Source organism: Botrytis porri, assembly GCF_014898465.1.
Source record: "Botrytis porri strain MUCL 3234 chromosome Unknown BPOR_003, whole genome shotgun sequence".
Classification (NCBI taxonomy): domain Eukaryota; kingdom Fungi; phylum Ascomycota; class Leotiomycetes; order Helotiales; family Sclerotiniaceae; genus Botrytis; species Botrytis porri.
The window spans coordinates 690,400-717,382 of NW_024066077.1; the positions used below are offsets into that span (position 1 = coordinate 690,400).

Genomic DNA, 26,983 nt, shown 5'->3' on the forward strand with positions numbered 1-26,983 from the left:
AATTTTTAATAACTTTTTAATAAAAATTATTAAAAATAAATTATAAAATTTTATTATAAATTTATAATATATTTATTTTGAAGGATTTAGAAAAAAAAGAAAATTTCCTATAAATAGACATTTAAAAGAATATTCTCAAAATTATAGGGATTATTTATACTACTTCATGTTACGGGAGCTGCTTCTAGGGTCACGTGGAAGTGTCTAGAGATCTCTCGAGGTGGTTTAGACTAGACTTCAAGTAGGAATTCAATAAGGTTGGTAACTGGTTGCAATTCTCGTAACTATAGTAATGAAACTAATGATTGTTCTTGAGCACGAAGCTCTACATTGTAATGAAATCCCATTCCCTTATATAGACCTTCGTACTGTACTGGAGCGTTCAGGACCTAGAGAGGTCCTGGACCTTTGGTCTGTATGGACCTACATTCCGTTATGCCTGTCATGCAGGGTCCATCACGTGCTAAGAGTCATGTGACGCGGTACCGAGGATGGACCGGCGTAACACTTCAAACTTATTGTATATTATATCTTTATATCTGTTAATTTTTTTGAATTTTTTTGAATTTCTATATAGATTTAAACTCAAAACTTTCAAAAAGATATATAGTTTTCTTTTAATGATTATTATTAAAAAGTTATTAAAGATTTTATAAAAGTTCTAAATTTATATATGATGTTACGACGGGTAACATTGGATCACGTGACGAGTGTCATGTGACAGGACGTTGGAGCCTTTGGAGCTTAGGATCCAAGGAGCCAGGAGCCTTTGGAGCTTAGGATCCAAGGGATCCAAGTAGAACAGAACCATGGGTTTCGTAGAGCAGGAAGGTCTATATAAAGGAATGAGTTTCATTATAATGTAGAGCTTCGTGCTCAAGAACAATCATTAGTTTCATTACTATAGTTACGAGAATTGCAACCAGTTACCAACCTTATTGAATTCCTACTTGAAGTCTAGTCTAAACCACCTCGAGAGATCTCTAGACACTTCCACGTGACCCTAGAGGCAGCTCCCGTAACATATGATTCTTATACAAATTAAAAAATCGATATTTTGAAGTTTTAAATCTCAATATAGAAAAATCCTAAGAATCTAAAATTTTCAGATTAGATTCAAAACAATCTGAATTATATATATACAAATTTTCAATAAATTTTATTTATAAATAAGAAAATTAAAAATTCCATTTTTTGAGATTTTTGATAGTAAAGAGTGGTTCAAAACAGGGGTGGCTCGAAAATAGGGTACCCGACTTAGGAGCTAGATAGAGAATATCTTAGAACCAAATCTCAATTTGAACCAAATTGACCACAGGGGCAAGGACAATCACATCATGAGATGTCATGTTTTGTCATTTTGGTGTCACCATGGGGGGATGGTGATTCCAGTATAGTACAGGGGTTCGCATTGTTGTAGTATTGCTCAAGAAACTAGGAACTAAAACTAGGAAACTTATTTGATGTAATCTTATTAGGAGGTAGTTATAGTGCCGAAGTATTAGCGCTTGTTCTAGCAAGGGTTATATGATCCCTAACCACAGAGAGCCTTTGATGAAACATTTCCGTAGATAGAATTCGTTACAATTCTGGGTTGATTGATGACTAAAGCCAGATACAGAAGACGTGAGATGTAAACATAGTCTGGCACTTGGGGTGGCCCATTGCACGGCAAGAGAGCGTGGCCGGCTTGCTCCATCTGCCCGCCTCGCCCGGCACCTCTTCGATCTCAGGTTTCGATTATATGATCATTGATTACATGATTAGAGCTCTAATCAATCAAATTACTATAAATTGTTGTCAGCTTCTTTACCCTTGGAACCTTCCAAGTGATTTTTGGACTCAGCCAAACTGTCGAAAATTGTTGAATGGTTGTAGACTGTACCTGGAAAATTTTCACTGCTATTTATCATAGTACTTCGTATTAATATGCACCGTACCGGGCAGAAGTGAAGCCTTATTAGAACCTAGATTCCTGCCTAAAGCTGCTTCGTGTAGCCCAGTGTTCTTTTTGAAACCGAGTAGATGAGAAAAATAGTTGGAATCATCCCATGCAACAAGATTCGAGAGCATCATCAATCGTTAGGAGCGGAGAACATTGGTACTGGTCAGTGAGAATAAAATTTTGTGAAGTTCAACCAAGCTCATATTATGCCTCTTGATAAAGCTAATTCTTTCCTCCAGAGAATTCCTTTTGCAGAGTGTCTATATCGAATTTTGATGTCATTCACGTGTATGTTTCGGAAAATACAATAATCTAGGTGAATTATCATGGCTTCAGAATACTATGATTGCTCCAACTGAATATCATACCTTCCATCAACTTCGACAAAGACTGTTTCACACTATTATAAATCTCTCTTGTCAAAATATTATGGCAACGAAGCGCGCAGATAAATTTGGATTCAATGTGTTGGTTATAGAGAAATTCCTGCTACCTCGCTTGCTAACAGTATTAATATCAAAGTAACAACATTTTCATTAAAAAAGAGGTACTTGTGATGCAGCAATTAAGCTTGACAGCTCAACAAGCACCAGTCTCGCCAATTGACGACGCTGCTCTATATGTCCTAACTGGATTTCTCTGGTGATGGTCTGTCTACCTTCTGGGTAAGTACGTTCAGATTTGTTATTCTACGTTCAGACCGAGGAGAGTTTAGGTTCAGATTTAGATTGCACTAGTCAATTAATCACACAGAGAATTCAGCTACTTCTTTTTTGTTCAATTTTTTTTCATGCCTTTTCAACGACTAGTCTTAACCATAATCAATGATATATGTGTTTCTATACTATTCGGCTTATCCATCGAGCTGCCTGGCAATAGATCCAAGGAATCGATCAGTTACTTAGCTTATTCTCTCATTTTTACTGGCTTCGATTGGACGTAGATTTTGTTAAGTCCATCGATTGATCGCCTCAGAAACGGTTCCTTAATAGCGGTGTAACAAAATCCTAAGATAGTACCTAAATCTGAGGTCCAACAGGCACAGCCACAATATGACTTTGAAACCTGAGGACACTTTTGCGCGGAATCTACTTAGTAAGGTTATCCATAGATTTTTCAGTCCCCCTAATTCAACTTCACAGTCTCATTTCTGTGGGACTTTGTATCATGAATGGCTACAAACTCATCCATAGCATACTCGCATATGCAATTCGCTACTAGTGAATGTGAACTAGGGACCCTTTTCAAGTTGAAAGATTGCTAGGAATTTTGATAATGTTGTTACTCTTCCGATATGCAAACGTAAAACTCATCTACAATCATAAGAAACAAAGCTGAGTAGTATTAGTTTTTATGCCCTTCAAACATGGTCTGTGAATCCTTCTGAGTGGCCTTTTGAGACCGGTGAGAAGCATCTTCGTCCTATACCTAGACCTCTTATTAGTGGCTATATTCTAACTCTCTACAAGTTTCTCGCGAGAAATGGGTGTTCCATCCTGGCCGATGCTTTATGACACTCACGGTCAGTCATCCCATCATTCCTCTTGCCCAAGTAAAACCCTCTTGTATCGCAAGTACTGTAATTTCTTGATTAATCAATTCCACGCTTGTTACTATTTTTCATACTAAAGGAGATTATGCAACTCTCGTGGTGGCAGCATCACTTCCAGACACTTCTTAACTTGGTACATGATATTCCATATTACTGCATCAAATCTGCTTTTTGTCTACTAATCTGATCATCATTATGATCTAGTCTATTCTGTTGAATTTTAGAGTGACTATAATAGAGCAAGGTTATAAGCGAGCATAAATGAGACGAGAGTAATGATATCGATTAATGGAATGCTTATTATTAATATTGATTGTTAAGAGCCGCTTTTTATTTTAAAAATTATCAAGATCATGTAATCTTGCTTATATTGTAGAAAGTCTGGTGCCGAGTGCCTGATCGAATCTTACTAGCAAGTTAATGTCACATACCTAGACAACAAGGAGCGCCTTCAAGGACTGATGAGATAACTTAATGCTTAGTATGAGTTCCAAGGTCTATTAATTCAAACCAAATTGCGAACACCCCCGTTCTATATGTTACTAATCACAGATTCAAGAAGTGTATTGTGGGGACAAATATTGAATTCGTGGGGCGCAAACAAACAGTATAAAGATAAATTCACGCGATCTCGCCTATTAATAGTACATATCTCAAAGTAAAGCGATATCAATCAAATAGAAGTATGTATAGCGCAATAGTCTAATTAACACCTTGCATCAAGTCCATCGGCCCCTTTGGAGAGAGCGAATTTTCTTGGCTTGCTCGCGTTGCGCTTTCATCCCAAGATGCATGCCCTCTTTCTCTTGTTGTGCTCAGCTTGCTGGTCAAGCTGTACTTCTATTTTTATTTGTTGGCTTTTTGTGGTTCTCTTGTTTCCCGTGCTGCCTGAGCCGGCCTCTTATTCCTCCTGCCTCTCTTTCTTTCCCCGTGTTCGTATATGTACAACTATTACAACATTTTATCAAGTGGTTGAACCAAGTATCTTATTCATCTTATTTTGCTCATTCCTTCGAATGTCTAGGCTGCCTTTAATACTCGATAACACAAACCACTTGCTAGAGGAAACCAGGAGAACCATTACGATGCTTTTCTGCTAGCTTTATAAAGAAACGACGGCTGTACAAGAATCTAGTGGATATCAATACTGGTCTGCTCTCATAAACGGCCGACTAATTTTCAGTTAGGAAGAGCAGATGTCCCTGAAAATTGAATTGTTCTTATGAGATTTTAACACTAATTAGATTTATAAAATATAATTAATGTTAGTAAATACTATACAGTAAACAATTATTAGTTTGATAAAGCTAACAATACATGTGCTTCTGAGATTATTCAAAAGTTAATAATGGTGTACCAAAAATAAGATTTTTTATCACAAAACACTAGATTTCGTTGATTTTAGTAAGAAATATAGATAAAATCTCGCAGGGACAATTTGCTTTCCCCGACTAAGAACTAGTCAACCGTTTATGACAGCCAACTATTAGAGCTATTTGCTTCTACAACTTATACATATGGGTGGTAAATCTTTAATCTATTTGGTCTATCTATAGCCTATGCTACGCCGAACATGCGATATGCCTCTAAGTGAAGAAAGTAAGGAAGAAATCCAAATTAATCTCACCTTTCTCCCCTCATCGGATGTCCTCTGAATCTCCTATAGTAACGGTCCATACTGTCCATCACTTATACCTCGTGATGCCAATACTTCGAAGACGATTAGTAGTAGTAAACTTCGATTCCAATCTACAAGTTAGTAATTTGTGACCGCCGATCCATATTCAAATTCATTCTGAATGTAATTCTTATTCAAATATTATGTTCTATAGTTCAATTTACATCTCTGTTCCTTATTGCATACAAATCCATCAAATGGTTGCGAAGATCTGGCACACCTATTTCATCCAGCTGTGACAAAACCTTGAAAATACATTTTGCCATTGTGCTCAATTTGACTCAAGCCCTGCTCCATGATAACTACCAATATTCTCGTTACTTGCATGTCTGCTGCAACTAAAATGATGTGGATGGCCTTTAAAGCAAGACTGACACCGAGCCATTATGTGAAGTGTAAGTAGAGAATAACTAAATGATCAGGTTAATTTTTGCAACACCTGAGTCAAATTCACTCACTCGTCGCAATCTCGTCCTGATCTGAGTTTTCGCAATCATTTCTCCAATACTCAATTCTTCGTCTAACCTTTTTAATTTATCCTGTGACATGGTCAAAACAATTCTTTCTTTCAAAATATCATCGACAAAAATGACAGCTAGTGAAAGAGTTTACCATCATGGAATCAAATGCTAAAAGTCGAGGATCACGCACGCAACGCGATAGTGTTGCAAGAAAGGCTGATTCAGTTCTCCAGCTTCACGAATTCTGCCAAAGACACCATTGCGACCTACCCAAATATATATTTGAGAACAAAAGATTGACCCTGTTTTTATCAGGCACACATGTTTTCAGCAAGATTCCCGAATTCCAATCCAAGAATAAAGTCAGGAGCCACGTCGAAGGAGAGATAGATGTAGCTAAACAAGCTATTCGTTGGATTCAAGTAAGAGATTTGAATCGCTTCAGCCCGCATTACCCTCTCTAACATCTTCAGAACAGCCCCTCACCTTCCCTCTACTGGAAGAATTCCAAGACGGAAGAGTTGATAACAGACTTTATGGCAGAACTAGGTGATGGTGTCTACGAGAATGGCACGGACAAGAAGGATCTGGTAAGTTTCATGCAGTATCTGGAAGATAAGGCCAAGGATAAACTGAGGGATCGTCTCGAGAGGAAAGGGGTACCTAAAAAAAGCTGTGGAACTCCTCCTCAGTACACAAGCGCGTTTGAAGTCTGCCGCCTTTCTCATGTGACCTGCACAGCAGCCAATGCTTACCCTGAGATTATTTGTGCACCAAATGTTGTGTTTAAGGTAGGAAGTTTGCACCATTTTCTCTCCATGTTTACTAATAGAGATTCTCAGGAGATGCCAAGACCGATAACTTCCACGATCGAACCAACTTTGGTACAAGAAAAGACCACGCTATCAACGACAACAGACACAATAAGCCAGTGTAGACAATAGTGTACTATAGTGAAATGTTACGGGAGCTGCCTCTAGGGTTACGTGGAAGTGTTTAGAGATCTTTTGAGATAGTTTAAACTAGACTTCAAATAGGAATTCAATAAGGTTGTAATTGGTTGCAATTCTTATAACTATAGTAATGAAACTAATGATTGTTCTTGAGCACAAAGCTCTATATTGTAATGAAACTCGTTCTCTTTATATAAACCTTCCTGCTTTACAGAACCCATGGTTCTGTTCTACTTAGATCCCTTGGATCCTAAGCTCCAAAAGCTCCTGGCTCCTTGGATCCTAAGCTCCAAAAGCTCCAACGTCCTATCACATAACACTTATCACATGATCCAATGTTATCCGTCGTAACATGAAACTGTGGTGCGTATTAGTATATTGATATAATAGCTAGTGTGTTTGAAAAGGGAATTATATTATTCTCGTAATTATTTTTATATCTAAAAATACTAGTAATATACTGAAATATTGAAATTCAATATGACATATCCAATCCTATTCAAATTAGATAATAAAATTCCATTCCTTATTTCAAATTGAAATGAAATCCCTAACTTCTAATCTAATTTGAATAGGAATGAATATTTTATATTGAATTCCAGTATTTCAATATATTGCTAATAATATTGAATAGCTAAATAATATTAAATACTTTCAATAATACAACTTTTAATACCACAAACAACAATATTTTAAAGAAATTCAATAATTATCACTAAATCAATCCGTATATTAATTATAGGAAATACTATTGCCTACACTACAATAAGCCCCTCGCCAAAGCAAGAAAGGCTGCCTCCACTCACTGATCTCGAAAAGTTTTACGGAAGTGTAGGAGTCATGGGCAATATCGCATTGGTAAAAGATCTCGACGATAAATTAAGGTTGTTAATAGCGATCATGTCACAAGACGGTTACAAGTTTTTAGCCAGATTACAAGTATTGAGCATCAGACATGGCAAGAAGCGACTAGAATTTCTGCAGTATTTGATGGATTTTTTCTGCGAAGATTTGATCAAGGATATAACTGGGGACTTTCTTCGGGGTGAACGATCTTGGACCGAAAAGAACATGGCTCAATTCTCTCAGGTTCAGAGTAAAAATTTATTTGGAGTCTTCAATTCAGTTGCTTCATCTCTTGGCTATAAATCTGAGGAAAATCTAAAGCTATTTCTCAGTTGGCACCAAAATGGTATGTTCAAGACCATTATAGATCTGTCGAAACGTGTGGGGGCCAAAACCTAGTTTTACCTCGAAAGGCTCTTGGAATTGGAGGGCGCCGGACTATTCACAATAATGGACGAGGCCACAACTATATCCGAAGGCAAACCTGCTAGACTATTGAGCAGTTATATCTGCCGCTAGACAGATGAGATTTCTCAGAGGTTACGCAAGATTGAAGAGCAAAAGCCAGGGAAGACTTCGCAAATACCCAGTGACGCCCTGCGTTATCACCAGCTCAACATTTTCCGAGAAATTAATACGTTTATTGGAGATTCGAGCGACGGTCAACGTATCAAGAATCACTTCATCTTCCTTGCTGATTGCAGTGTAAAGGGAGCTCTTGGATTCCTTGCGGCTATTGATCATGCAGCAGGATCATTTGGTATCGTCAGATTTCTTGAGTTCTCTTTGCAATTGTACCACTGCGGTGTATATCGTTGGGCATTGAATAATAAACACGTAATTGGGAACGACGCTATGTTCTTTCAAAAAGTCTTTCTGCTTGTTAGAGCGCTAAATGATAGAACAGCAAGTCAGGCTGTTAAGGATGTAGTTGCCACCATCGAACAACTTGTCCCGGCCGGAATTCTTGCAAATAATGCAACGACACCAATCTCGCAAGGAGCCCAGGCTCCAACTCCAGATTCATCACCAGCTCCAATCACTCCATCATTTGATGAACAACGCCAACTACCTCCTACCACAACAAACCCTAGTCCAAAACCGAAATCAAAATTCAATTTGCCAGGCTCTAAGTTATCACCACCTTCCAGTAAAGCCTCTAGTTATCCTTCTAAGAATGTTAAAAAGGCCGATACAACTCTACCCGAAGCAACCAAGAGTACTAAAAGACCAATCCTAGCTCGTGGAAAGTGTATCAAATGCCCCCGCGCTGGATACAAGATACATCACGATGGCAAAATACTTTGTCTAGAATGCAGAACCAGACCCCTTTAATCGATACAACAATCCGGATAAATCTGTCTTTTCGCTACTGCGCGGGATTTCTAACCTTCGCTGTACCATGAGATATTACGTTCCGGATCGTGTGATCAGCAAAATTTCCTCCGGTGGAATCTTCCACTTCATGGACAGATATAATTGCGTTGACTTGATGTTCAGAGTCTATATTTCATTATTTCATTTTTGCTTTCATTGTTCATTGCGTCTTTTGAGATCTGGAGATAGTGTGGAGATTGTATTTCATCATGATTTGCGAGGGAGGTGGTATTGACTATGTCTGATAGATGGTACGCTGGTTGGATAGCGATGAATAAATGATGATGCTGAGTGGTATTAAAAGTTTACACAGAGGCATATCAAAGGCAGATACAGAGGCAGATTAAGCTGGAGTTACATATTTTTAATGCGAATGAGAATGATAAGCAGTGTACCATGGGTGAATAAATACACTATGGTAGCGAAAACGATAGTTTAGATTACTACCAAGAAAAATATACAAAAAATAGTTTAAAATGAACGTTGAATGGTTGCCGCTGAGGATTTTGGTGACTTTCGTAACAATTCTAGAAGTTTCAGTTGAATAAAATTCATAATGAATTCGTATGAGATGATGACTTTGGGAGTAATGATACAACTATAGCCGTACACCTAGTAATGGAGTTGACGAGACTTCGGGTCGTGAAGCCAACTCGTACACTACACCAACTTTAGGAACCCAATAAGTTTATAATACATTTAAAATACAAATTTCGGCTTTCCCACTAGAAGCCTCGTCAATTCCATTACTAGATGTACGATTAGTCCTCTCAGGCAACAGACATGTTGTAGTTCCCGATCAAGGATGCGCAGTCATTTGGTTTCTAGAGTCTATACAACAGCATACATCATTTTCTCATGATATCTCTGATTAGACGTAACAGCTCATGAGTGAGCATAAATCGATATGAATTCCATAGAAACGTTGAATAACTTTCAGTATCTTGGGATAGCTAAAGAGGGGGAGCAAAGTGAGAGTGCCTAAAACCATGACGATCTAAAACGCGAAACATGAATCAAGCAAGCATAACATCTTCCAAATGATATAGAACATTTTTCATTCAGCTATTGGAGTGGTGTTACTAACGTACTCAAAATCTCTGACCCGCAGGACTTTAACCTCAAAATATTCACAACTCAACACAGAGAAATAAAGAAATAACCCAGCCCCCGCTTCGAGGTCTATAGATCCACACAATCCCATTCATAATATCACTCCAATCTATCACTACTTTCGTACCCAGTCCGGTCCACTAGTATCAAGTTTAAATTTGTCATCTTGTCCCTCAACCTTGTCTTCATCCGTCACTTTTCGTCTCTTATTCGGCTTGCTGAGTAAACTGAGCGGTGTTGTGAGATCTGACAACTCAAACTTGGGAGAATTGTCGAGGATGGCGTTGTTAGATTTTTGTGTGTTAGACTTTCGAGTGGTAGAGCTGCCGCCAGTGTCGAAAGTGCGAAGTCGAGAAGTACGAAGTCCAGTGCCAAAAGTCTCAGTTCCAAGAACAGAGGTGTAAGCAGGACCGCGAAGGCTAAAAGGGATATTTGTCTTTGTGCCGACTCCCTTTGGGGTTTATGTATCGTTTTCAATCTTTTTAGGTGTCATCCAGCTAAAGATCTTCTTCTTTTGGAGAGGTGGCAAGTTGATTGTCAAACGTAAGTCTGCTCTTGACGCCCGAACCGCAATTTCTTCCTTGGGAATTGATTGAGATTTAAATGTCTCATCTTCAAGCGGCTTTGAATGGACAGTGGAGATACCGGCTGTTGCATTAACGACGTTTCCATCATTTCTGTTCTTCGCTGTTTCCACATCATCATTATCTTCGTCGCCCGAAAGTCTCTTTCTCTTGCCCGAAGAGTTATTTACCAACAGCGCAAAGTTTCTCCCATCTAAACTCTTCGTTGTCACCTTCTTCGAATTCTTCCGCTTCTCACTTTGAGAATAGTCGACGTTTATGTCATCTTTGGGATCGATATTGACATTATTTTCAGGGTGTAGGGCTTTTGCTGCTTGATACTTAAGTTCATTAATATCAGTCTGTGTCATTTGACGAGTGAAAACCTGGGGGACTTACGGCAGCAAATCTCATTTCAGGGTTACTCACTTTATTGGAAAGCACTTCATGTAAAAGCTGAAGATGTATCTGATCAGTGGTGTCGTCAAGTCTTGGTTAACACGCTTCAGACTTACAGGACCAAGGATTTCTCCGCCATCAGTTGACGTTGCCAAGCGCAAACGATGTTCCATATAAGCAGAATAGTTGTCGGCCTTTTCTGCAGGTATGCCTTGGATGATCTTAACCATATTATCGTAAGCCTCTACAAACGCCTGTTCTTCTTTCGCGCCCGGAATCCATTCTGGGTCTGGATTTTTCTGCAAGTAACTATGTTAGCTTGAGTCTATTCTGTATCACGACGTCATGCAGAACTTACTTCCCAGAAGCGCAATGCCTTTCCAGCTAGACATTGCTTCAAATTCAGGATGTCTTTGGGGCTGGACGATGAAATATCTTTGCGCCAGGTGCACATATCATGAGCGATGTAACCACCACGAACATCCAATGAGCCAAACATTTTATCATCTTCAGAGAAAAATTTCCATTGCTTTCGAAGGCCTTTTTCCAAGAGCGTCCTATCAAGTGCACTCAAAACAGTGTTCTGGGTAAAGGCATATTTTGATTTTGATTCTGACTTGTTTGAAGCAGTCTGCGGCTTCTGCGAAGCCAAATTTTTTGGTTGCGGTTCCATTTTCGTTCAGGTACAGCTTTGTGTTCCTGACTGGCTAAGTAAAAGAAATAGAAATTTTCAATAATCAGTAGTAACTTGTTAAACCAAAGCCTTGTATAAATCTCCTCGACCTCGTTGCCAAAATATGATGCCGAAGATAATACTACAATGACGTGGTTAGACAAGGTATAAAACATATAGAGCTACTACTGCCCTATGGCCCAAGAATAGAATCCGATTTTGACCACTAGAGTGAAATATCAAGGCTCAATGTTGCCAATGCTTTAATCTTGACAACCTCGGAACTGGCAAAAAATTCTGTTACGTGAGATATGGAAAGATTTTAATTCACCCACAGTTTCACGCCCATTAAACCAATTGGACATTGCTGTTCACAACAAGAGATCGGATGAAAATCGTGAAGACAATAATCTGATCTCCTCAGAGCAGATCTATCTACCTAAGCAAAAGAAGACTGAACAAATGGCTAAAATAAAGCTATTCTCACTTGTCAGATATCCGAAGCATTCAGCAACGGATCACCTATGCCCTGTTCGAATCAAGTGATCCATCGACTTTCTTTGAGCGAGATGAGAGAAGATCTTGGTATCAGATCAGAAGGACTGAACATGTCAGAAATAGCAAATATGCACCATATTCCACTAAGAATACCTACCAGTTTGTGTATTCCTGGCATACAAAAGGCCCCTATGGTCTTTCATTCGATAAGTCTAGTGCTTCGAGCTTATTCTACATCTCCTCCATCCTGAGCTTGATTTCAAGATATTCTGATTTTCTTTCTGGACAGCTATATGACTATCATCTATCTGAAATGAAGGAACAATTTTTGAATGAGCAACATCTGCATTCCCTTCCTCTTTTTGGATCGAGCAACCTTCAGATCGAGTAATCACCTGTGTCGAAGATCGCTTTCTATTCGCACAACATCATGCATCTAACACGACTTCAGAATTTAGCAGAACCTACCTTGAACCACACGATAGCCTAATTTCCGTTCCAACATCATTAACTGCAATTCCTTCAAACTGGTATCCCTCACTGAAAACCCCTATGCGAACATGGTCATCGCCTCTAGATACGGACTCAATCTCTACATACTCTATGATTCCAATATCAGCACGATCGATAACTCTTAGGGTGGTCAGCCACTGAAAATCCTGTTCAGCTTATCATTGGTGATCCAATTTTAAATTCATCGTTAGGCTGCGCAACGAGTACCCGCGGGGCGGATAATGGCCTCGACAGATAATCCGCGGATAATCCGTCTGCAGAACAAATAATTCAAAAATTTGAATGAATAACCCATAAAGCGAATACAAATTACCTACAAATATTCACCTATTTATATATTATATAATTATTTATAATCTTTTATAATATTAATATAATTTTATAATTAATATAAAAATTAATATAAATCTAAGCTTGAATCACTTTTGGGCTGGAAAATAATTTGGGAATAGCTTTATATTTTAAGCGAATCTCCACTTTTTTCGGAGAATCTATATATCCACGGATTATTTACAGATAATTTGCAAATAATCCGCAGATAATCTGTCTACCCATATACCCGCAGATTATTTGCAGATAATCCGCAGGTTACCTGTATAAAGCGGGTAATTTTAAAGCCTTGATAAATAATCCACAGAGCGAATAGAACCTCTAACGGATAACCCGCAGAACGGATTATCCACAGATAATCCACAGGTACAGATAATTTGTGCGCAGCCTATTCATTGTAGATTCTGTACAGTGCTTTTAGAAGGTTATGCAGCGGTTCTATAAAGAACTTTTCGGGCAGAAGATAGGGGCCCGATGCAATCGTCTGATTCTCTGCCATGATTGCTCTTTTCCATTGAGATAGACATGCGGTGTCAGGAATGATCAAGGTAGTAGCTGTGACTTGAAAAGTCTTTGTGTCGTGGTTGAGGGTGGATTTGTCGTGAATAAAAATGATTTTAGAGAGGGCAAAAAAGAATACTCCACGTGCGCTGGTTTCCTCCCATGAATTCACATCTATGGTTCCCCATAGTTTCGCGTTGGCAATTCCATATGATTAGTTTGCTTGATTTATATAAACAACTGTAAATGCACATATTAGCTATCAGACCTTTAGTGAACTTGCGGGATACATTCAAAGGTTTCCTCGTCTGGATTCTCTTCCGCTTCGTTATACCACAAGCGACGATTAGAGTAATAAGTATCCGTGGCGTAGAATCATCACTTGACTTCCAACTCTAAGAGACGAATGAGAGAATACGCCAGATAATTCCCCAAATACTTACAATAACAAGATAAAAAGAATGAAGTTTTAATCAATTGCAAGCTGACCTCCAAAATCCTCCCTCGTAGCGCACAATATTCCCAGACCTAACCAGGCCACCTCTCTCCACCCACTATCTGCCCATTCAAGTCAATCCATTTTGCCAACCCCTTCTTAAACCATACACTGAACATCTGCGAAGATTACCAAGACAACTACTCAATCAAACATACTAATATCACAACACAATACAATACATAGCCTAATCGATCATCTACATGCATCCCCAGCTAGCATCTAAACATTGAGATAGATGCATAACGTAAGTCATGGCGTAATGCGTCTAATGGCGTAATGCGTCTAATTGTGGGGGACCACCCCATCAAAAAAGCAACAATTCAACAATGGTCCGTCGAAAAAGTTTAAAAGTGCAGGAAATGGAATCTCGACTTTCTGAAGCAGTATTAGGAGTTCAAAATGGAAAGTATAAGTCTTCATATGAAGCTGCAAAAGAACTGGGGCTTTCTAAAGATACTGTGACGCGACGCGTCAAAGAGGGTTCATCGCGTTCTGAAGCACGTCAATCGCAACAGAAACTTTCTGCTGTACAAGAGAATGTACTTCTTAAGTGGATAAAGCAATTGACAATTAGTGGCTATTCACCAGGCCATTAGTTGTTAAAAGAATTGGTTGAGGAGTTACGTTCAAAACGGACTTATAATTTGGATTGCCTCTCATTTGACTCCCTTGAACTCCCACCACAACACCTTCTTGGTCATAAATGGGTTCCACGATTTATCAAACGACATCCTCATCTTACAGTTGTTATTGGCCGTCGAATTGAATCTGTAAGAATGGATGGTGCAACCAGGGAAACATGTAGTACTTGGTTTGACGCGTATCAAAAAGCGATTCAGGATTATGGAATTGAGAAGAAAGACGAATATAATATGGATGAATCTGGACATTCAATTGGGACAATGGAATCAACTCGAATTATTATCGATTCTACACTTCGTACAAAACATCAAGCACATCCAGGCCGTCAAGAGTGGATTTCAATGGTAGAGTGTATTTGTGCGGATGAATCCATTCTTCCACCACTCGGGATTTTTAAAGGTAAAAATGTCCTTCAAAATTGGATTCCGAAGGAAGTTCTTGGTAGCTGGTTCTTTTCAGCAAATACAAAGGGCTGGACAAGCAATCTTCATGGATTAGAATGGCTAAAACGCGTTTTCGAACCTGCAACTCGTGCAAAAGCAGGTGGCAAATATCGGCTTCTCATCTGCGATGGCCACGATTCTCATATTAGTGGAAGCTTTATAGCTCACTGCCTTCAAAATCGAATTGTACTTCTTATACTTCCTCCTCATACCTCGCATTTGCTTCAGCCACTTGATGTTGCGGTTTTCGGTCCATTGAAAAAACGGCTCACCGCAGCACTTTCTGATTTGAATCAAGCTCAACTTGTACGAATACAAAAGATTGAATGGATGGAGGCATATATTAAAGCTCGAGCCGACGTATGCCATCATCAAAATATCGAATCGGCATGGCGGGGAGCTGGGTTACATCCATTTAATCCACAGAGAGTGTTCCGTACACTGGATCGAGAGTTTACCCCCGAAGTCGAAATATCTAAAGAACCAACCCAATTTGATATTTTTAACCAAGTCTTCGTCAATAGCTCACCCCCGGATGTAGCAATCTTACAAACAGCAAATAACCTTTTAAATTCAACAATTGAAAATGATACGACTCTTTCAACCCCGGTTCGTCAATACATTCGAAAATTGACGATTGGGAGTGAGCAACTTCGAGCTCAAAGTATTGTTCATCAACACGATGCGAATAATTTACGAGCTATTATGAAGAAACGTACGATACATAAGAAAGGAAAGAGACTAGTTTTGAAGGGTCATTTTCATATTTCTACGCAAGAATTATGTGATGCAGTAGTGGAAGTCGAAAAAGCTACTAAGGTACAGACAATGAAAAAAGGAAAAGGGAAAGGGAAAGTAATTGAATATGAAACTGAAACTGAAGAGGATATTGGAGAAGAAGTTGAAGATGAATCTGAAAGTGATACTGGAGATTGTATTATAGTTGATTGTTGAGTAATTGAGATTTTAATAGAGTGGTTCCCCGCAATTAGACGCATTACGCCATTAGACGCATTACGCCATGACTTACGTTATATCGTCATGACAGTCATTAAGATACAAACCTTCAGCTGATTGTGGAATAACACGGAGAAACTTAATTCTCAAGTCCCAGCTACAGTGTGACAACTAAAGAGTTTGATCGTGAGATAAATGAAAGGACTTCTGAGTGTTCGCAGTGTAAGAAGCTAAATTGCAATATGGCAATCCTCATGGGCAATGTCAGATTGAATTAGACGTTTCTCGCTCATGAGTTCGTGCGGTTTTTCTTGCAAAAATCTCGCCATCGGACTCTTCCTTTTCTTCCTTTTTGTGTTCGTTGTCTTAGCCGCTAGACTTATGAATTTTAGACGATCCAAAAAGTGTAGGAAAGAGCAGTCACGAAGATTCTGGGAGTCAAGAAACGATCTTGTTCAAACATAGGCAGTGTTATGTGTGTATCAAGATTGATGCAAATTTTGATTGAGAAACACCCGAAATGATTGTAGGCATGTCGACTACGGAGGGAAATGCGCGTGAGATTCTCAGACCTTTGTGCCTTTTATTCTGACACCATTGCTGTGCATCAATTTGTAGCAGCTGTCTGTGAGAAAGAAGCTGAGTTATAATGTAATTAGATGGAAAATAAAAGTAATCGTGCGTCCAAGTTCTGTTATATTGGATCACTAGACAGACACGTAAACGAATGAAGAAAATTGACTGCGGCGAAGAGAGGCACTTGCATAAAAGATTCCGGTTCAATTCATTCCCATCAATTGACGCCATATCGCACTAGCGACCAGGATGATTTCTTATTACACGATGAGCCTATCTGTTATCTACGCCAGTACATGTGTCAACTCCTTCCCCTCAAACCATCTGTTCACATTTTCAGCTTGTACTTCATACCAATCATTCATGGTACCTTCTTCCACATAACCCATATGCGGACTCAACAAGACTTTGCTACTTCCATTCTCTCCCCATTTAGTGCTTCTCCACTGACTATCTTCTGGCAGAGGCTCTAGATCGAAAACATCCAGCGCAGCCCCGCGAATCTTTCCCTTTTGCAAAGCATCTAGCAAGGCATCCTGTTGAACAAGAGGTCCCCGCGATGTATTGACAAACAAAGCACTTTTCTTCATCAAATCCAAGTCCTTTTCACCTACGATTCCTCTTGAACGATCACTCAACACCAAATGCACGCTGACCACGTCGGCCGTGGAGAACAATTCTTCCTTACTCACAACCTTGAAAACCTTCACTCCATCCTCATCTTCAGTATCAAACCCACTGTCTCTAGCCTGTTGATCCGCAGATTCTTGAGTCAAATTTGAGCTCCATGCTATAATCTTCATACCGAACGCTGAATACATGATCTTGGCTACATTTGCGCCCAATCTACCTAATCCCAAAGTTCCAAAAGCTTTTCCACTCAATCCAGTTGCTAACGTGGTTTGCCAGCCACCTTCCTTGACTATCTTATCGTCCCAGGCTACATTTCTCGCAATTCCTAGAATCAATGCAACAGCATGTTGCGTGGTGCTATCTGGTCCTCTTTTTGGTTTACCCGAGGCACCGGTGACAGTAATTCCAAGTTTCTTGGCGGCTTCCATGTCAATACCCTTATTTCTACTTGCTGCATTGAGGAGGAGTTTGAGATTGGGAAGTTTTTCTAGGAGTGATGCGGGAAAGGGAGTCCGTTCTCTCATAGATGAGATGATCGTGAATGGCTTGAGCCTCTCCACCAGCTGATTTTTGACATGTTCCGGAGTTGAAGGGTCATTGTAGGGTAAGAGAGTATCTGGAAAAGTGGTAATCTCAAAGGTCGACTTGAGCGACTCGAAATGTCTAGAAGCGATTCCTTGATAATCATCAAGAATAGCCAATTTGATAGGTGACCGAGGTACAGGAGGCATAGTGATATAAGAGATGGTAGGTTTTGAATTATCGAAAAACGAAACAATGCGCGGTAAAGTGTGGGGTGACGCTGGGCTGGTATGAAGGATCAAACAATATGTCAAAAGCAGGGGAGAGGACTAGCAAAAGTGTTGCTTTGGATGAAGTTATTCAAGAACCCTTCTCGGCGAAGCAATATGTGTAAATCTACCAATCAATGATTGATTTATGAACAAGCCTTGAGTTTCCGAGAGGACTTGGAAGTAAAAGAGTGAGGTCTGCATATCCGAGGTCGCAACCAAGCATCCACATGAGATGATGAATGGGGAACGTTGCTTCCAACCCCACGAGAATCCGCTTGGTAGATCAACTGGAGAGTGTCAGTGGGGTTGCTACTTGATCACTGAGTAATTACCAAGTATACACAAAAGATTATCTTCGACCAGGACAGGAGCACAGGTTACTTTAATCAATTCAACCTAGGTACTCTGTACACATTGGAGACTGTGCAAAAGTCGGCAATATATGATTGGAGCGCATGAACATTCAATCCTCTTTTTACTTCTCTTGGTCGGGCTCTCTTCCGCCGATAACTTGTCTTGCCCCACCACCATTTTTTGGCGGGGATATGGTAGTATCCATATCTCAGCATGTACCTCGTTCTGTACGCATTGGGAATTGGTTTGATGACTTGAACACGTATAATTCGTGGAGAACGTATGTCAGAACTGCCTCATCTCATTGGAAAGGCTGGGTGGTCGCGGATAATTCTGCTGCACGCTATTGGAACCGTGGGTCACTTGACAAAGATTGTAATTACCACAGGTGAATTCTAAATACTTTAACCTCATCTATCCCTCGAGAATATACTTTCGTAAAGACAAAAAAAAGCAGTAACAATGAGCCCTTCAGCAACAGAAATCACTCAGACCACCATGGTAAAGCCTACCAAGTCTAACATTGGTGTTTATACCAATCCAGCACATGAATTGTGGGTTGCAGAAGCAGAACCATCGTTAGAAAGCATTGAGAAGGGCGATTCATTGAAGCCAGGAGAAGTTACAGTGGGAATTAGAAGTGTCGGTATCTGCGGGTGAGTTTCAATATATTCCTTGGCACATAATCATTCTGATGGTCATTCCAGGTCGGATGTACACTTTTGGCATGCTGGGTGCATAGGCCCAATGATTGTCGAAGATACACACATACTTGGACATGAATCAGCTGGTGTTGTACTCGCAGTTCATCCATCGGTTGACAGTCTGAAAGTCGGCGATCGGGTCGCTGTTGAGCCAAACATTATCTGCGGTGAATGCGAGCGATGCCTTTCCGGTAGATACAACGGTTGTGAGAAGGTTTTGTTTTTGTCAACACCACCAGTTCCAGGTCTTCTTCGCAGATATGTGAACCACCCGGCTACTTGGTGTTACAAGATTGGAAACATGTCGTTCGAAGATGGAGCAATGTTGGAACCTTTGAGCGTCGCGTTGGCTGGTTTAGAAAGAGCAAATGTTAAGTTGGGAGATCCGGTTCTCATCTGCGGAGCTGGCCCTATCGGTCTTATCACCCTCCTTTGTGCTCGAGCTGCTGGAGCGTGTCCCATTGTTATCACAGATATCGATGAGGGAAGACTTGCTTTTGCCAAGGAGCTTGTTCCTTCAGTTACTACGCACAAAGTCGAGAGATTATCCGCGGAAGAGGGAGCTAAATCTATCGTAAAATCCTTTGGGGGTATTGAGCCAGCAGTCGCTATGGAGTGTACCGGAGTTGAAAGCAGTGTAGCTGCAGCTTGTTGGGCAGTCAAATTCGGTGGAAAGGTGTTCGTGGTCGGTGTAGGCAAAGATGAGATGACACTACCATTTATGAGATTGAGTACCCGCGAGGTGGACCTACAGTTTCAGTACAGATACTGCAACACATGGCCAAGAGCCATTCGACTGGTCGAGAGTGGTATCATTGATATGAAAAAGCTGGTAACCCATCGTTTCCCACTTGAAGATGCGATTAAAGCCTTCGAGACAGCAGCAAATCCAAAAACTGGTGCTATAAAAGTCCAGATCAAGAACGACGAATAGGGTCAATTAAGATGAAATTTAATGCAATTTGTCGCGATAGTATGGTGTAGACATTTCAATTGAATCTAATTAAAAGCTTTCTTGAAGTTGAGTGAAATGTGAAATGTAAAGATAAATAAGAGACACAGAAACTTCATCATGAAAATAATAGGTCGATCTGTGCTTAGTAATCTGCAATTTCCACACCACGGAACGTTCCTAAGCTTCCCGGCGTCGGCAAAAAAGTCGACAAGCATTTCTCTCCAGATTACACTCCACCACCACGCACTCCTCGATAATCGACACCTCGAGTAACGCGAGAGTCCTTTTCTTTCTGTTTATCGGCGCATAGATTCCATAATGTCATTACATATCTCCCGCACCGTGCTGCGGCAATCTATGAAGGCTCCTGGAAGGGCAGCACGAAGATTTGAATCTACCTCCACTAAGGCCACCGAAGCAGCCAAAGATACCGCCGCAAAGGCGTCAGAGAAAGCATCAGATTTCCAGTCGAAAGCTAGCGAAGGTCTTTCTCGTGTCACTTCGTCCGCAGGACCTGCTATCACAGGTGCTGCCAAAAACCTTGGAAATGCCTTGGGGAAAGTTGGAGGAAGAACCGGAAGATTGATTGCTTTCATTGAGCGTAAGTTTTGTTTTGCATCCGTGTGCAGTAATGCTTTTTCGGTGGTTTTGCAAGTCAATGGCTAAATTTGTGCTCATAGGACAAATCCCACCAACCGTCTACTATGCTCGTGTTGGATTAGAGCTCTCTAAATTAGTTATTCAAGGTCAAAAGATGGCACCTCCGTAAGTTCAACGATGAAATGTTCCCTTCAAAATCGTGAGCTGATTTCTGGCTTGTAGATCAGCCTCAACATTTCAATCATACTTCCAAAAGATCGTACAGGGTGTTAAATCCGGAAACCCAAGCTCTGCTTTCAGTTCAGCAGCAAACTCCAACAAAGCAACACCTACTGGTTTGCTCGAACAGATCCGAAATATCAGCACAGCTCAGATGGTCTCGGGTGGTGTTATAGTTGCTGAGGTTTTGGGATTCTTCACAGTTGGTGAGATGATCGGTAGAATGAAGCTGGTAGGATACAGAGGGGATACTGGAGCTCATCACTGAGCGGACAGTGATAATGGAGCTGCGTAAGACGTGGAGGAAACTCTCGGCGGGGTGAACGAAAATGGCGTAGCAATCTTCCTCGACCGCGGCATGAGAAGCTGCGGGTGGTGAGTTTGAGGTGCATTTGCACATATCCTGATACAATCTTTCTTGTACTCGTAGAACCATGTCTGTACATCACAAAATAAACAGCATAATGGTGGTTTAGAGTTCTTCCGGTTCCTGATCCTTCCATTGCCCGGCGAAGATTTCTCGTTTCTTCTTGCTCAGGTACGGGCATTCAGAATGTGTATACTTCTCGGAAATGGTCTACTTGCTTGAGACTTACCCCCAAGTTCCATCGCTTCATCAGAGTCCATATGATACACAATCGAGTAGATTCAACGGGTACTCGTACCCGCTTTATTTTTCAGAACTTGCCTTATTCATAACCCAAAATCTTCTTATTCTCTCTCTCTCCCTTTCCATTCACTGAAGGGAGAGGGGGGGTGGATGGCCCCCTCTCTTTCCAGACCCTCTGTCTTCAGCATTAAGAGGTCTTAAACCATCTCATATTAAAACGCTACATATTATACCACATAATCATAATACAACCTAGCATAGAAAACATGACCCCTTACGGAATACAAGACCCTCACGCCAAAAACTTGGCACTATGATATTCTCGCCAGATCTAAAACATTCGGACGATCATAAATATACGAAGTAGAATAAGGATCACCTCACCAGAGCCTCAATCAATTCGAGTCTCGCTTGCTTGCACGTGAATGCAACATAAGGATTGTTGTTGCCAATTTCCTATCTCAATGAACTGGTGGCTTGTAAAGCTATTCTGCAGTCTGCACGAAACCGATGTCTTGAACTTGAACATGTGTTCAAGACACTGATATTCATACATACTCCATCGGGCTTCAAATGTTCTGACGTCGAATTCGAGGTTCAGATCGTTGTTACGCCAAACGATATCATCAGCCTCTGGACATGTCGTGTATATACGCTTTTTGGCTCGCTAGTATTTTCTAGTTTCTTTCTTTCTTAATTTCCTTCCAATGCTGTGCTCAAGACCTACCCGGTAAATCAATTTCCTCGTCTTATTGATATCAAGGGTTCTACTTATCCTGTTGGAAGAAGCTGAAAGATGGCGTCCAGGAATAGATAGCAGCCGCAGATAGATATGTAGCGTTCCTGTCGACCCCCTTGGCACGGTAGATAAGCTTTCAAGCTTTGCGCGCCTTGATGGTTGTAGATATCGTTTGATGTTGGTACTGAATATCCTCCTTTTTCATGTATGAAGTTCGATTATTCGGTCCTATGATGTCTTTTGATTCACTGTGATCGTCAATCACTGCAGGTGTTCTCAGGGGAAGCTCTAGGATAATCAACATATTCCCAAGTTATATAAACCTCTTTGGATTGAGAGAACATAGTGTTTGCGATGGCTACAACATAGATTCATACCTACGAAGTACTCTTGACACACCAATATATATCAACCATCAACCCCGTCCGTCGACATTCTCATAATCAAAACCACAAGGTCAAGGATCCTGATTAGCTTTTTCCTTCTTTGATACAATCTTACCTATGGCAACCAATCCATAGAATTCGTGGAATTCATAAAAAATTTGTCCATCTTATCTTTTTTTCCTTCCCGGTTTATTTGCATGAGAACCCTGGAGACGTTACCAAGACCATACACGTTTGCTTCTTTCATTTTACCTCGAAGTCGTCACACCTAAAACGATTTTGGGTAATTAACGGAAAAGTCACGATAAACAGATTCAAAGCTTTGTATCCCTATCAAGGATCCCAACAAATCAAACAAATAAAAACTCCGCGAGTGGACTTGAACTTGGCTTTTGCTTTTGCAAGCTACTGTGAACTTTTTAGTTATTAACTTGGTTTCTAGCTCGTGTGCTTGATTATTCCCTAGTAGTTGCTTGTCATCTACCCTTCTACTTTCTCAATTACCAACAACCTCGAGGCAAACATACATTGTTTGGCCCATCATGGCTTATAATGCTATCGATCAAAACGATTTCGATGGGGACCATGATGGTGATCATGAAATAAACTCTACTTCTTCCAACTCTCCATTCCAACGATTGTCATCAAATCATCTATTTTTAGATGCGCAAAATAGCGATACGAGCCATGGGCAAGCATATTCTCCAGAAAATACACCGAGTCTCAGCCAAATGGTACAATCGATTACTTCGAAGGGTACAAAAACGAGTGGGAGTTATGACATTGTAGAGGACGACGATTACGAAGAGCACGAGGTAGAACGAGAACCAACATCCCCTCCTTCACTGCCACTATCACCAGAAAGGAAGAACGTCACATCGCGAGAGGGAACTACACCGGAGAAACCCCTAGTTTTGAGCATTCCACGGCCCCGTCCCCGAGATAATACAGCTACAGGCTCGTCCAACAATACAACTTCTCCTATATCACCTCGTGCAATATTATCGAAAGAACGTGCGCCGATTGTTCGTACAGCATCAGGTCACAGCATTGCGTTACGGCACCCGACACCCGATTTACAAACGCTGCAAGGAGCTTATGTAGGGAATATTGACAAATTGGAAAAGACAGCAGAACGATTGAGTATGACTTCCTCCATCGACGATGCGATTCGAGAACTCCATATGGAGCAGAAACGTTCTGATAGCCGCCGGTCATCCATTCTGTCGCAGCTTAATGAAATGCCCCAAGTCTCGAGAGAAGTTTCTAACCCTGGCTCCATCATCGAATTGAACAACGCAGCAAGGTCCGGGGGGTATTCACCTGCAGGGTATATGATGTCTCCGAAGGGCTCCTTTTCTACCACTACGCGAGGGAGATCTGCGTCGAAGAGCTCGAGATTTGGAAATCGACCAGAACCAGAGTTAGAAGGAAGACCGTTGGATTCGTTTGTCAATATGTCATTCCCCTCACTTGTCGACCATCGAACGCCTTCAATCGCGGAACAAGATGAACGTTCTGCGACCTTGACACGACCAACAGTTGACAATGTCGGCTCAGAAAATACGGCGGAGAATATGGCAGGCCAAGTTGATGAAGCTCGACCTCAAACGTCAACATCAACCAACACATTTGACCAGGCAGAGCGAATGTTTGCAGATTTTGATGGTGTCCATTCTGCACCACTGAGAACATCGTTTGATCACGAATTCATCATGGGAGAACAAAATAAGGCTACATCCGGAATGCTCGAGGAGCTACACAATGATTCGAGGAGATACTCATCTGGTACACAGCTTCTGCCGGGAGACAATGATCAGAGGAGAGTAGTATCTGGTGATCGACAGTCGATGGCTAGGCCGCAAACATATGCTGATCCAAGTACTGGACAGCAGATGGTTTACTACCCAGCACGAGTTCCCATGATGCTCAATTTACCTCAGAAACTCTCAAAGAATCCGTCTTCTATGGCAAGGAACAAGAGAAGATCGCAAGTTCTAAGCAATATCCCAGCTGCTGCTCGACAATCAGCTATTTGGTTACCTGATGTGTTGGAGACGAATGGCGAGCCTCTACATGAAAATGACGATGCGCAAAACTTAGAATATGTTCCTCAACATCAGAGAATGAGTATGGGTGGACGAAGAAATACACAGGATTTGTCGCATATGCCTGCCCACCTGAGAGCAAATGTATTCTTTGAGCTCCCACAGGGGCAAACCGAGGCTATGGAATTAAAAGATCAATCGGCTGTTGCCACTCTAGATAGTATCTTGGATGCATCTGCTCATGCTCCTGTCACCGCATTCGTTGATCATGCAATTGCTGGACATCTTGGAAACGAGGTGTATGGAAAGACGCACCAACGCAACAAGAGTAGCGCTCAGTTACTGACACCGACACCGGAGAAGCTAGACAATTCAAAGAAACGAACAAGCTCATTCAACTTTTTATTGGGCCGTCGGTCAAGTAGCAATAATCTACTTGGAGATGATGGCAATCGTGCTTCTACAATGTCCAATATTCAGGTAGAAAGAAAGGCCACCAGGTCTCCTATTGAGGATGACGACGATGACATTAACAACAAAGATACAACACCTTTACGGCACACACGCGGGGTTAGTGGTGCTACTGATCTCATACGAGCCGAGGAAGGTGAAGTAGAGAGTGAAGAGGATGAGGGTCAAAGGGACGATGAAATTTATCACGGTCCACCAACCACACTTCTTGCCGAGTTACAGTTGCGCAAACAACAACAGAAAATCCGGACTCGACCACCTCTCAGTGTTAATGGCATGCAGTCTACATTACTCGAGATGGACACAGTTCTACAAAGGCAACAACAAACCAGGAAACAAAAGCGGGTTAATCTAGCGTGGCAAATTGGTGACAATGAGGATCCCGATGCCGAAGAGGATGAAGATGTTCCCTTGGCGATGTTAAATATAGCCAGGGCTCACCTTCAAGATACACGCAGGCCGCTTGGTTTAATGGAAAGACGTGCATTAGAAGACAATGAGCCACTTAGTAGACGCAGAGCTCGGTTAACAGGCCAACCCATGCCAATGCCTCGAGCTACTACCATGATGCATATTCCTACAGGCGCTCCTGTTGTGGAAGAAGAGGAAGGAGAAACACTTGCACAACGTATTCGACGTCTGAAAGAACAAGGAGGAACAGCAACTGGACTTCCAGCTACGAGACCTGTTAGCGGCGATTTTGCATCTGAAATGATGAGTCAATTCGGTGGAGACCTTTTGAATGCCGATGGTGGCAAGGGCAAAGGAAAGGAAGTTTCTACAACTCCAGTCAATGAAGAAGAGGAAACCTTAGGCCAGAGACGTAAACGTCTTCAGGCAGAAAAGGAAGCTCGTGAAAAAGAAGTTGGCACTGCCGGTGATGCTGACGCGACCCCGGAACCTTTAGTCATCAACAAAATGAACAGTATGGCTGACATCCTCTCGGCTCACCCAGCCGCTGGCGCAAGTCGAAATTCATCTTTTGCCAAACCATCCCGACCAGCTACTGGTCTCCTCGGCTTGCATGAGAAGCAAACCCAGCGAAGAGCTAGCACAATGACCAACCTTGTCACTCAACAAAATATGGCTCCTCGTGGAAGTCGTGTTAAAAGTGGCACGTACAATGACCCGCAATCTCATGGACAACCTAATACAATCCGACCACCAAATACTTCCAATTACAATCTTCACAACAGCGCACTGCCCAATAGCGGCCACCCACAATTCGCTCAACCAACCATGAACTATAACAACTTCAATAACTCTATGACACAATATGGAAATGCATACCCTAACATGGGTTATCAAAATAACATGCCCATGGGCGGCTATAATAATATGATGCCAATGCAAATGCAAATGCAAATGCAAAATATTCACACAAACCCCATTACTGGCCTGCCCACAGGACCTGGTGGTGAGCCGCTTAATCAGGGACAAGTTGATATGGTGGAGCGATGGAGACAAAGTGTTATGCACTAAATCAATTACACTCTTTGATCAAGCCGAATCTTTTCATTTGTTTTCACATCTTGATTTTTTTCTTTTATCATATTTCAGCTTTCGGCTTTTGGCTTTCAAAGAATGCAATGAGGGATACAAAACAATTACCTAGGAATGGATGGAATTTTATAGATAGATACACATGGATGCAGCATTTATAGTTGGCGTTTCATTATTGCTTTTGAAATTTTTCTTGAAATTTTTGAATTGAGTTCGAATCTGGACTTTGGATTTTTGCAAATTTATCTAGCGTTCGTTCGACAGTTGCGAGATTTACCTGTTTTGAGCTCCTTCTTTTCTTCCTTCGCTTGAGATTTCTCGGGGGGAAGGGGAGGAGGATTTGCAAGATTGAATGTGGGTGGAAAGCATAGCGTAGGATTTGGGATGTGCATTGGGTGGCGTATAGTGTTGGTTGATTGATTGTGTAAGTTCTTAATCTTGGGCATGG

General features: G+C 41.1%; 6 protein-coding genes across 6 annotated transcripts; 4 read left to right on the top strand and 2 right to left on the bottom strand.

The window, feature by feature from the left end:
* Positions 1-5,791: 5,791 nt before the first annotated feature.
* EAF01_002285 (uncharacterized protein) lies at positions 5,792-8,770 on the top strand (the record flags this gene model as incomplete). The annotated part of the gene is made up of 5 exons (XM_038910537.1): positions 5,792-6,058; positions 6,110-6,427; positions 6,490-6,520; positions 7,332-7,781; positions 7,959-8,770. The coding sequence occupies 5 exons, from the start codon at positions 5,792-5,794 to the stop codon at positions 8,768-8,770; spliced, it is 1,878 nt and encodes a 625-aa protein (XP_038773459.1).
* Positions 8,771-10,040: 1,270 nt separating this feature from the next.
* Positions 10,041-11,560, bottom strand: EAF01_002286 (uncharacterized protein; the record flags this gene model as incomplete). Its single annotated transcript, XM_038910538.1, has 5 exons — positions 10,041-10,372; positions 10,469-10,829; positions 10,888-10,944; positions 11,004-11,186; positions 11,246-11,560. The coding sequence occupies 5 exons, from the start codon at positions 11,558-11,560 to the stop codon at positions 10,041-10,043; spliced, it is 1,248 nt and encodes a 415-aa protein (XP_038773460.1).
* A 5,243-nt stretch (positions 11,561-16,803) lies between these two features.
* EAF01_002287 (uncharacterized protein) lies at positions 16,804-17,883 on the bottom strand (the record flags this gene model as incomplete). The annotated part of the gene is made up of 1 exon (XM_038910539.1): positions 16,804-17,883. The coding sequence occupies one exon, from the start codon at positions 17,881-17,883 to the stop codon at positions 16,804-16,806; it is 1,080 nt and encodes a 359-aa protein (XP_038773461.1).
* An 879-nt stretch (positions 17,884-18,762) lies between these two features.
* On the top strand, positions 18,763-19,938 carry EAF01_002288 (uncharacterized protein; the record flags this gene model as incomplete). Its single annotated transcript, XM_038910540.1, has 2 exons — positions 18,763-18,956; positions 19,008-19,938. 2 exons carry the CDS (start codon positions 18,763-18,765, stop codon positions 19,936-19,938), a joined length of 1,125 nt encoding a protein of 374 aa, XP_038773462.1.
* Positions 19,939-20,277: 339 nt separating this feature from the next.
* Positions 20,278-21,046, top strand: EAF01_002289 (uncharacterized protein; the record flags this gene model as incomplete). The annotated part of the gene is made up of 3 exons (XM_038910541.1): positions 20,278-20,560; positions 20,640-20,724; positions 20,782-21,046. The coding sequence occupies 3 exons, from the start codon at positions 20,278-20,280 to the stop codon at positions 21,044-21,046; spliced, it is 633 nt and encodes a 210-aa protein (XP_038773463.1).
* A 2,009-nt stretch (positions 21,047-23,055) lies between these two features.
* On the top strand, positions 23,056-26,514 carry EAF01_002290 (uncharacterized protein; the record flags this gene model as incomplete). Its single annotated transcript, XM_038910542.1, has 1 exon — positions 23,056-26,514. One exon carries the CDS (start codon positions 23,056-23,058, stop codon positions 26,512-26,514), a length of 3,459 nt encoding a protein of 1,152 aa, XP_038773464.1.
* Between the last annotated feature and the right edge of the window lie 469 nt (positions 26,515-26,983).